Source organism: Rattus rattus, chromosome 6 (genome assembly GCF_011064425.1).
Source record: "Rattus rattus isolate New Zealand chromosome 6, Rrattus_CSIRO_v1, whole genome shotgun sequence".
Classification (NCBI taxonomy): domain Eukaryota; kingdom Metazoa; phylum Chordata; class Mammalia; order Rodentia; family Muridae; genus Rattus; species Rattus rattus.
The window spans coordinates 64,786,121-64,797,719 of record NC_046159.1 but is presented as its reverse complement, the minus strand read 5'-3'; the positions used below and the strand labels follow the sequence as shown (position 1 = coordinate 64,797,719).

The 11,599-nt window shown below is 45.8% G+C and overlaps 1 protein-coding gene and 1 pseudogene across 1 annotated transcript; both read right to left on the bottom strand.

Annotated features, from left to right (window-relative positions):
• The window catches only part of LOC116904330, a 10,866-nt pseudogene extending 8,550 nt beyond the window's left edge, over positions 1 to 2,316 (bottom strand).
• A 49-nt stretch (positions 2,317 to 2,365) lies between these two features.
• On the bottom strand, positions 2,366 to 5,859 carry LOC116904329. Its single transcript, XM_032907235.1, is given in 4 exon segments — positions 2,366 to 3,420; positions 3,683 to 4,364; positions 4,400 to 5,016; positions 5,019 to 5,859. Coding segments are annotated over 4 exon segments (3,195 nt in total).
• Between the last annotated feature and the right edge of the window lie 5,740 nt (positions 5,860 to 11,599).

Here is an 11,599-nt window from a genome sequence, read left to right as displayed (position 1 = left end):
GTTTCTGTTTTTGGTTTTGGTTTTTTGTTTTGGCTTTTGAGAAAGAGTTTCTCAGGGTTGCCCTGGTGGTCCTGGAACTTGCTTTCTAGGTCTGTGGACCAGGCTGGTCTAGATTTGCCTGTCTCTGCCTCCTGATTGCTGGGATGAGAGGTTTGCACTGAGTGGTAGGATTAAAGGCATGCAGCACTCCCAAAGAAACTATTTCAATAAATAAATGGTAAAATTTAAAGAACTTTAAAAAGTAATCACATAGCATCGATGTGTAAGTTTTCAGGTTTATTTTTAAATCCTATTAAAAACCTCGGGTTGAGCTAACACCTCTTAGGAAGAATCTTCCAGATATCTGAAGGTACTCAAAGCATAGAGACTGGTGTCTTTTCTTTTCATGAGGATGGGGAAATCATTGCTCTAAGATATTGAGAGAAGTAGCTTCACCAGAATTCAGAAACAAAGGGTGCGATCACATCACATGGCTGCATTACAGGATTAACAAAAATGCATTGAAAAGAAGAAGCAGGGGTTAGATTTAGCCCAGAGGTAGAGCGCTTGCCTATGTGAGCACAAGGCCCTCACTGGGTCCTGTCTGGGAAAAAAAAAAGAAAAGAAAGAAGAAGCAGAACAGTTCATTACTCCCATCACCTTTTTTGGTAAATTCACTGAGAAAATCATGTAGAAAGCACTTTACCTAGAAGGAAAATCAGATCTTGCTGTAGACTTTTAACATCAGGTGCTGGACAGTATAGAGACACTCCACCTTCCATTGAAGGACCACTGTCGGAGACCCCACTCCAGTCTCCTCCGGGATTGTACTACCCCAAGAAACGCTGTAGAGACCGGCTCTTGATGTAAAGCACACGAGGCAGTTTATTATCAGAGCTCTGGGATCTACTCATATCTCACACAGGAGATGAGAGAGCTCTAATTCCCAAGACTTGAAATTCTAAGGCTTTTATAGGGAAGGCATGGGATCTGAAGTGGTTATCAGCAAGGGACGGAGGTTGGCCCAGTAGAATTGTCCTGGGCATCCATATGTGCTTCCTATTCCATTTGGGACACACGGTTCCTCAGCTGGGGGTTGAAGGATATCGGTATGATCAGGGATGTCCCAAGAGAGTGATCCTGCTGCTAGCTTACAGAGATCGCATAAAAGATCAGGCCACCAGGTCCAAGGGGGGTTAACTGCGGTGGCTGACCAAACGACATTTCCCTCCTCATTAAAGGCTCCCAAGTTTGGCAAATTGGGGAGATGATTGAAATCACTGTCAGGAGTCTTTTCTGCGGTGCAGAAGGCCAGCTTAAGAGGATTATCTGGTCTTTTCCAGGGTCCATCCATCTTGATCAGTTCCAGGGGGAGCCTTCTTGACATGGGAGGCATGAACCCAGGCGGGGATCCCTTCTACCTTTACATCCGTAGGCGTGATCAATAGCACCAGGTAGGGTCCTTTCCACCGTGGCTCAAGGTTTCTGGTTCGGTGTCTCCTCACTAGTACAGCATCCCCCACTTCAAACTGATGTGGCACTAACAAATCGCCTGCAGCGTAGGTTTCTTTTAACTGTTCCCAGGTTTCTTTTCTCACAGTCTCGAGTGCCTTTAGTCGAGCTGGCTGGTTTTACCTCAGTAAAGTCAATTTCCCAATAAGTCCCTGGTCTGTCCCCCTGCAGGCGTTTTCCTCCATGATCTTGTTAGACCCAGCATTAGTGAGCATGCATGCTCGACAGTTCTTTACGAGTTCTTCCACAGTTTTCTGTAGTTGAGGGATGTGATAAGGGGATTTACTAACTAGCCTCACCATCTTCTTGGCTCTTAAGTGAGTAAGACGATGTATAGTGGCTAAATATTCTAGCCCTCTTCTTCTGTGAGTCTGTTTTCAGGATTCTCCTTCTGAGGAGATGAGGTTCAATTACTAGAGTCAGAGGCCCTTGAGCTGTCTCTTTGCCATGGTCCCGGCCATCTGATTCCACTTTCTATTGGTCCAGTTCCTTTTCGATTGTCCTGGACAGTGAATGATCGCCACCTTGTGGGGCAAATGGATGACTTCAAGTAGGCTAAGGATTTCTTCTTTATTTTTAATGTCTTTTCCAGCTGAAGTCAGTAATCCTCTTTGCCGTAAGTGCTCCATGAACATGAGCGTTGCAAAGGCATACCCGGCTGTCAGTATAGATATTGATAGTCTTCCCTTCTGCACACTTTAAAGCCTGAGTTAAAGCAATAAGTTCTGCTGTTTGAGCTGAAGTCCCTTCAGGCAGGTTACTGGCCCATATGACAGACCTTCTATCTACTATCGCCGCCCCGGCTCTGCGCTTACCTTCTACCATGAAGCTGCTTCTATCAGTGATCCAAGTCTCTACCCCCGGCCAAGCTTGATCAGTCAAATCTGGTCAAGTTCCAGTTTCTTCTGCCAGTTATCTCCTCACAGCGATGTACTCGGGCTTCGTCAGCTTCAGGTAGTAAGGTAGTGGGGTTAAGGATGGCGGAAGGGGCAAAAGTTACCCGCTCAGTCAGTAGCAGGCTCTGGTAATGAGTCATCCGTGCGTTGGTCATCCACCGGTCTGGTGGCTGTCGAACAACACTCTCAAGGGCATGGGGTGCCACTATAGTCACATTCTGTCCCATAGTTAGTTTGTCAGCGTCTTTTACCAAAACAGCGGTGGCTGCTATTGCTCGGAGACAGGAGGGCCATCTGCTGGCCACAGGATCCAGTTTCTTTGATAGGTAAGCTACGGGGTGTCTCCAAGGTCCTAGGGTTTGAGTGAGGACTCCTCTCGCCACTCCATTTCTCTCATCTATGTATAAGGTGAAAGGTTTCTTAAGGTCAGGTAGTGCCAGGACCAGAGCCTGTAGCAGTGCCTTTTTTAGAGTCTCAAAAGCTAATTGATGTTCCTTAGTCCAAATGAATTCTCTTTTCTCTTTAGTTAAGGGGTATAGAGGGGCTGCCAGGGTAGCGAATCTAGGAATCCAAAGCCTGCAGAACCCTACCGTTCCCAAGAATTCTCTTACCTGGAGAGGAGTGGTTGGGGTTGGGATTTGTATCACAGTCTGTTTCCTGGCCTCAGTGAACCAGCGTTGTCCATTCTTTAAGGTGTAACCCAAATAGGTCACTTCAGTGCGGCACAGCTGTGCTTTCTGTGCTGAAACCCGATACCCCAACTCACCCAGCTCAGCCAGGAGGCCTTGAGTCCCACATTTACATTCCTTGCGTGTTCCAGCGGCCAGAAGAAGATCATCTACATACTGTAAAAGAGTTATGTGTGGATTATTGGCTCGAAAGGGGGCCAAATCTCGGTGTAAGGCCTCGTCAAACAGCATGGGCGAATTCTTGAATCCTTGTGGCAACCTGGTCCATGTCAGCTGTCTGGTTCTTCCATTCTCAGGGTTGTGCCATTCAAAAAGCAAACACGGGCTGGCTGTTGGGGTGTAGTCTTAAGCAAAAAAGCATCATAAGATCTAACACGTGTATACCATGCCGCTCGGGTAACAGAGTGCTAATCAAAGTGTAAGGATTTGGCACAGTAGGTGTAAGTCTTGTACCCGCATTAACCTCTCTGAGATCTTGTACTGGCCGGTAATCGCTTGTTTCTGGTTTCCTTACTGGTAGTAAAGTGGTATTCTAAGAAGATTTGCCCTTGAGGACCAGGATCACTTCTTGAGCACTCTAGTGATGTGGGGCGGTGCCCTCCTGACCTTCCTTCCCCATGGGATACTGTCTGATTCTAATGGGAGTGGCTCCAGATTTGAGCTTGATCGACAGGGGGACTTGTCTCGCCATCCCATCTCCCCTGTCTCTACCCATGTTTGGGGAAACCGGCTCCAGCCATTCTTGCAACTCTTCCAAAGGCAATGTTTTCTTTTGGCAAATCCGATACTCTTCTCCTAGGTGTAAAGACAATCCTAGAGTTTGGGGTGGTGCAGTTCCCCATGATAGTTCTGGACCCGATGGGGCGAAAGTTATTTGTGCTTTTAACTTGGTTAATAAGTTCCTTCCTAACAAGGGCGTAGGACACTCTGGGATAACCAAAAACGAATGAGTTACTAAGTTTCTCCCTAGGTCCACCGTGTGAGAAGTAGTCCAGGGATAGCACCTCTGTCCTGTTGTCCCAATCACTAGAGGTTTTTCATTTTTTATCTTTCCTAGAGGAGCCTTGAGCACTGAGTATTCCGCTCCCGTGTCGACCTGGAAACTCACGGGGGTCCCCTCCACTTGCAACGTTACCCTAGGCTCGGGGAGGGGGGCCGAGCCCTGTCTCCCCTAATCTTCGTCATCCTCTAGGGCCAGCACCTTTTCCCCTTGTCTCTTCTTGGGACATTCCCGAGCCCAGTGCCCTCTGCCTTTACAATATGCACATTGGTTTCTTTCCAGTTGTGTATGTCTCTTCTGGGTCTCCTTGGCCCCTGCCACTTTCTGTCACCCAGGTCACCTTTCTGTCTAATCCTATCTCTCTTATCCTTGTCTACCACTGTAGCCAGTATTCTGGTCAAAGTCTTCTCCTGTTTCTTATCCCTTCTGTCCTCATCCTCTCTCTTTTCTCTCTTCTCTCTCTCCTGTCTCTCTTCTTCAGTCTCTCTCTTGTGATACACTCTCTCAGCCTCCCTCACCATATCCCTTATAGTATAATCTTGTAATCCCTCAATTCGCTGCAATTTCTTCCTAATGTTAGGGGCCGACTGCCCGATAAAGGCCATAATCACGGAGGCCCTCTGTCCTTCAGACATGGGGTCAAAAGGAGTGTACCTCCAGTAAGCTTCCATGAGTCTTTCCAAAAAGACCGAAGGAGGCTCAGTTGCCCCTTGCATGACCTCTCTTACCTTAGCCAAATTAGTGGGCCTGCGTGCAGCGCCCCTGAGACCCGCCACTAGAGCCCGACCGTAATTGGACAGCCCTTCCTTACCTTGTGCTGTGTTGTAGTCCTATCTGGGACGTGTCAGGGGGAATCCTTCATCTATTTCAGCCAGGGTCTGGATGGGACACCCAGCTGAGTCTTGGACATTCTTCTGAGCCTCAAGGAGAATTCTTTCTCCTCAGTGGTGAACAAAGTCGGCAAAAGCTGTTGGCAATCATCCCAGGTAGGCTGATGCGAGAACATCAGGGACTTGATCAAGCTCGTGAGCCCTGCAGGATTTTCTGAAAAAGGAGGGTGATTAACTTTCCAGTTATAGAGATCAGAGGAAGAAAATGGCCAATACTGCAGAAGTTGTAGACCTGTCAGATCATCTGGATCTGGGGGCAGCCCAACCGCCCTAAGGGGAAGGGCTGCCATGGAATCTGGGGCAGCTCCTCGTCGGCTTCTTGTCCCAGTCGAGGGGCCTCCCCTCCCTTCCCCTGGAGCCAGTAAAGGGGCCAGCAGGGCTGAGGGCTCGGGTTCTGGTGGGGGAGCTTGGAGATATGGTGGGGGTGGGGAAGTGGGCCACTCAGGGGGCTCCTCTATCTCGGGGTAAATCTTAGGAATGGGGGCTGGTGAAGAACCTCGTCCGAGTCCTTCTGCAGGCTGCAGTTTCGGTTTCTCATCCGCATCGCCTTTCCGGAAGGCCAGAATCCTAGGGCCAGGGTGGCGAGGAGGGAGGAAGGGCTGGACCCACTGAGGTGGGGATAGTGCCAAATCTTCCCACACCGTCATGTACGGCTGCTGGTCAGGATGTGATCCCAGTCCTTCTTGAAAAACAATGACCTTTACGGCCCTAATGTTAGGCAAGTCAAAAGTCCCTATGGGTGGCCAGCCCACCCCAAATGTGGGCCATTCTGAGAAGCAGAAGGCCTGCCAAGGTCCTCTCTTAACTTTTACAGATAAATTCCGTCCTCTTGCCCTAACGTCAGTCCAATGGTCTGTGGTCAAAGACAAAGGGGTTGTCACAGTTTGTCCCATAGTAAGAAACAGTAGGAACACAAATAGAATACTGACAAGAGACATCAACAACACGTCCAAACACACCCGTCCAAGCTTGGACTTAAACAACCAGCCAAATGCGACCTCTGACGGAGCGGGATTCCACGTCCACTCCCTTTTCAGAAGAAGGAGTATTTAGTCTCCTTCGTTCTGAAAAGTCACAGTCAGGTCCTCCTGGCTATTTCTCACCTTTGGAGCGTCTTCCAAGGTTGCAGCCTCTATGGGTCCTAGGGCGTCTCCTTCCACAGCCTCTGGGTCCTTACAGCCCACAGTGGCAGCTGCTAGGAACTTACAGAGCGGGATTCCACGTCCACTCCCTTTCACGAACTGAAGCAGGGTTCCACATCTACTCCATTTCACAAACCGGAGTGGGATTCCACGTCCACTCCCTTTTACAAAACAAAACCAAGACACAGACACACTCACACACACACACAGCGGCGCTGCTCCCAAACATACAAGGCCCACACCAACGTACCTCCAAGGGGTCTTCCGGGTTCTTGGGGGTCGGACAGATCCTGGACGAGACCCCACAATGTAGGACCCCTGTCGGGAGACCCCACTCCAGTCTCGGGATTGTACTACCCCAAGAAACGAGAGAGACCGGCTCTTGATGTAAAGCACACGAGGCAGTTTATTATCAGAGCTTTGGGACGGCTCATATCTCACACAGGAGACAGAGGAGTCGACCCCAAGACTCAAAATTTAAGGCTTTTTATAGGGGAAGGCAAGGGGATTCAGCATGGTTATCAGCAAGGGAAATGGGTACAAGATCTCATCTGCAAGCAGTACGTGCGAGCTGGGGAGTTCTCAATATAGGAGATCGTCTTATCTTTATCTGTAGAGCAGGGAGTTTGGTACCTATTAGCTATAGCAGAAGGGGAACAGGGAGTTGCCTGTCCAGATGGCCCCTGACTCAGTGGAGATAGTGGCTGCTAGTTCCTGGAACAATCCCTTGACCTTGTTTTTAGGCATGGCTGGGCACATCTCAGGCCTGTTCTGTCCTGTCCCCTTATCTGCTGTTCTTTTGCAGTTTTTATGAAGTTTTTATTTTAATTCTTTCACCATGTCTCATAGAGAAAGCTGATACGTTCTCCATGACTAGTGAGTCAAGCACCCCAAGTTCCATGAAGGTGGACTCTACGTACAGCATGCAGCAGTCTAGGAAATTATGGTGGCATTAGACTTCAGGAGAAATGCAAAGATATGGAGATTTCTATGACTATGAGCTTCAGACATGGCCCAGTGTGCACTTGCCAGTGGTGACATGATTTCTTTGTGTAGCATTATGGACTTCTAGCATCTTATAATACTGAAACAGGTAGACAAAGTGGTCCAAATACAGATCTCGGGGGTTTGGTTTTAGAAGTAGCATTTCTTGAAAGACATAACTTGTTGACTTTTGCAAGAATAGATCTTCAAGAGCCAAACTGGAGAAATGAGGTTTTATTTCACTATAAGGCTGGACACATTGCTTTATGTATAAAACCTGAGTGAGGTGGCTGTGTCACTCAGAGGCAGTGTTCATGCCAAGTGCTTCTTTGAATGTCAGGGCAGGAAGATCACACTTCTTCATTCAACAGCAACAGAAAGCATCAAAGACATATTATTTTCCATGTGGTAAAGTTTGAGTTAAGCTATTGTTAGGTAAGATACTTCTTAGAATATATCTCCCTTGGCTTTACAAGGAAGTCTAATTGAGTTTCCATCCATGCTTTGTGAACAGTGAGTGATTCTTGCTTGTGGGTCTTGTATATGTATTTAACTCTTCCAGAAACTATATTCTGCTATTGGGGCTTTAAACATAAGAAACAAATATAGGGGGTTGGGGATTTAGCTCAGTGGTAGAGCACTTGCCTAGCAAGCGCAAGGCCCTGGGTTCGGTCCTCAGCTCCGGGAAAAAAAAAAAAAGAAGAAGAAGAGAGAAACAAATATAAAATATTATTTATGCACTTTTGTTTTTATTTTTAGCAAAGGCTGTTCAGTCTCACAAAGAATACTTCATATAAAATCATTAGGTCTAACGTTTAATAAAAAAATGGACATCTTTCTGTCTTAAAGCATTTATCATGTGATTCAGTTATATTACTGTTTGAATAGCATAACATTGTGATACTATTTTCGAATCACAAAGCATATTATTTTGCTCAACCCAAGGGTCAAACCATTATTCTTTTTGCTACTGTTTTATTTTTTTAATTAACTTTGTATTTAAGCCCTCCCCCCCCACCCCTACCCATCACACTTCAGGAACTCTGTTAGAGCCTCGCTTTGCTACAAAACACCTCAATATTAATATTTGTTTTTCCTCAATAAAAGTAAATGCTTTGACTTTCTGCCATGTAAGTTAAGACACTGAATAAACTCCTTTTCATGTTTTATTCATTACGTACTGGCTCTATGCTTGGTTTAGCCGTTACTTAATGCTATGCCTTGCTATTTCAACTGATTGTACATTGACTCCTGGTTGTTTTACTTGGTATTTTTTCTTTTCTCCTCATGTTCTCCCTTGTACCATGTGAACAAATTTCCTCATTTGTTGAAATGAACTTTTCCTTGGCGTATATTTTCATAGTTTACACAATCATTTTCCCTTCCCTCACCTTACATAGTTAAGTCGTGTTAGTAAATTTTTCACGTAAGAATTGGGTCTGCCAATACTTTTCACTGCTTCATGAGATTTGCATATTGACCGAGCCATGCCCACATGAGAATTCTCCCCAAATACAGAGGCAGTCTCTGTTCACTCTTTCTCATTCATGCACACGTTCTACTGTAGCTTTCATTAAGCATGTAAGTAAGGTTATTTTGTGTTCTTAATGCTTCTGTTACAAATTCCTTTCATTTGTTTAGGTCATGTGAAGTTAGTCTACAAATTACTTTAATATTATACATTTTCTTCTTTGAGGGAATCCTTGTAATTTTCTTTTGAAAGCAATATTAGGAACATCATTTATGTTTTCAACATTTTATTGGAATTATACTATTGCATATTTATATTCTGTATCTTAATGAGACAAATGCAATATAGCATGCATACAGTACTTCTAATAAACAGGCTAGACATTGAAAAGTCCAGATGTATGATCATATTCTATATAAGTATGCATGTAATACACATGTTTAAATTATGTCTGCATGGACAATCTTTATTATTCTCTGAACATTAAGTAATAAATGATTTCCTTAGTATTACTTGGTTAATTAATGTTTTGATTTAATTTATAGAACATTGGAATGCCATTTTTATCTTATCTGATTATTAATTATTACCTGTTCATTGTTTATCATGTACACATAATTTTTCTTCTTAATTCTTTTTTTTTTTTTTTTTACTTTCTTTTTACAACTGTGTTTTGCTACATTTATTTTCTTTTATTTATTAACTTGAGTATTTCTTATTTACATTTGGTGTTATTCGGGCAAACATCCCCCTAATCCTCCCCTCCTTCTTTATGGGTGTTCCCCACCACCCCCCCATTGCCACCCTCCCCCAACAATCACATTCACTGGGGGTTCAGTCTTCATGGGACCAAGGGCTTCCCCCTTCCACTTGTGCTCTTACTAGGATATTCATTGCTACCTATGAGGTCAGAGTCCAGGGGTCAGTCCTGTCCCATGCTAAATCTCCACAGCAAGACGGCCTTGAGGACACAAAGGATCCTTCTGCAGACACAGCTTTAATGCATCTTGAGAGCGAGAGCATAAGCAATACAAAGACACCGAGTGAGGGAAAGACCATCCCTTATATAGGAAACTATCCTCGCCTAGGACGTGTCACTCTCTGGCTGGTCGCTGCCAAATGTGCCAGATGACGTATCACAGCATACGTGTCCCCTTGAGTGAGGAATTTACCAGGCACTGCATTGCCCTTTTATTAGGTGCATCCTGCGGATATCGGCGCCATCTTTACAATGGAGAATGTGAGGCTGCCCTCCCACATCTCCCCCTTATCTGTTTTTAAGCAAATAGGACACCCATAAATAGGAGGGTGAAGGCAGAGGTCATATACTCGCACAAAGTTGGCGAACCTGTACAAGAGAGATACCCTTAAGCTGTTGTTGAGACCCAGGGCACTCCCGACCCGTCGCACTGCCATTTTTCGAGGGAGGGAAAACTGGGGCAGATACCCTCATGTAATATGACATGCCTTCCAGGGAGCGTGTTTGGTAGAACTTCCCTGTGCGATGCTAAGCTCGTCATCCCTCATGGGCTGCTCAAGCCGGACACTCTAATCCTGTGCAATGAACCGAGGTTCTAGGAGTGCAAGAGCTGTCCAGCCGGCGACCTATTGCTTAAGCATGGTTAACCAAATATCGGCTGACGCTCCTTGTTCAAGGGCTATAAGTGCCTGGGCGATCACAATTTTGTCCCGCTTTGTTTGAAATCTCAATTTGCAAAGCAACCAGAAGAGTAACACTAATCCGCAGCAGAGGACTGCTCCAAACAGTCCCACCCCCACCCATTCCTTAAAATAAGAGACTGCTGAGGTGATCCAGGATGACAATCCTTCTATCAAAGACAGATCCAGTCGGGTAGAGTTTACTTGAATGATGGCCGCTCTCAATTCCCTGAGTGTCTGCTCAAAATCCGAGGTCCAATTCTGTAACAAATGCTGTGAAAGGGTTTTAGACAAATTGGCAGCTTTGGTAAATTGTTCATACTGTATAGACGTGACACAAAGGCCGGGGAGTTTTGTTCACAGCCAAGCTGGGCCAGTTGCTATAGGATGTCTAGCTGCTCTTGGACCAGATCAATACATTGGTTAACAAGCATGAAGCCTCCTTGTATCTAAGTATTAGCCGAGGCCTGTCTGTCCAGAGCCACAGAGACAGTAGCCGATAAATCATTGATAGTTTGGGTTGTCTGTACTGAGTTTGACAAGGCCAATGCCGAGGCAGTAACTGAAGCAGCAACTGCCGTTGTAGCAATAATGCCAACAATAATTGCAGAGATGCCAAAATCTCTCTTTCCTCTAAATAAGGTCAGGGTCCCCGGAGTCTCAACAGGGACCAGGATAAAGCGAGGCATGCGGGTAACTACTGCTATGGAATATTGGCTAGCATCCCAGCACAGGGCATAAAAACATGAACCGTCTGTACAATTCAATGTAGAAACTTTAGTGGTATTACTTATAATCCACACAAATGGCGGCCAGACACAAACCGGAGCAAGGTTAAACCCCATGCTCCAGTAAGGTTTATATTTTATATGAGTAGCTGTCCAGACAGAGGCTGAAGGGTGGATATTCCCCGTCCAGGAAAATGATAACTGTCCCTTTTCGCCCTTTTCTCCAAGTAGCATTGCCATGGGCGTAAGATCAGTGCAGCTACCATTAACGCCACAAAGCATCCATTGATCAAAGGGATTATTATTGGACCGTCTAGGATCAATGGTGGTGAAGTTCACTCCGCCTCCCAAATCAGGGGAGAAGGAGAAAAAATTCTGGACTGCCCAGGCAGAGTCCCGGGACTGGCAACCAGTCCACAGCAAAGTAAGTTTTTTCATCCTGGGTCCCTCTACAAAAGGGTGCCAACTTTGGTTGTGAAGAGGGCAGGTGGAGGGAGTTAATGTAAGGCCACCAACCATAGAGAACTGTGGCGCACATGTATCTTCTCACCAGTTCCCCATGTGGCCTCCCTTAACCAAGCAGAAGATTGATTACTCAACATAATGCAAGGAAGATCAGATGTTTTGTTGAATATGCCAAAAAAAGGCT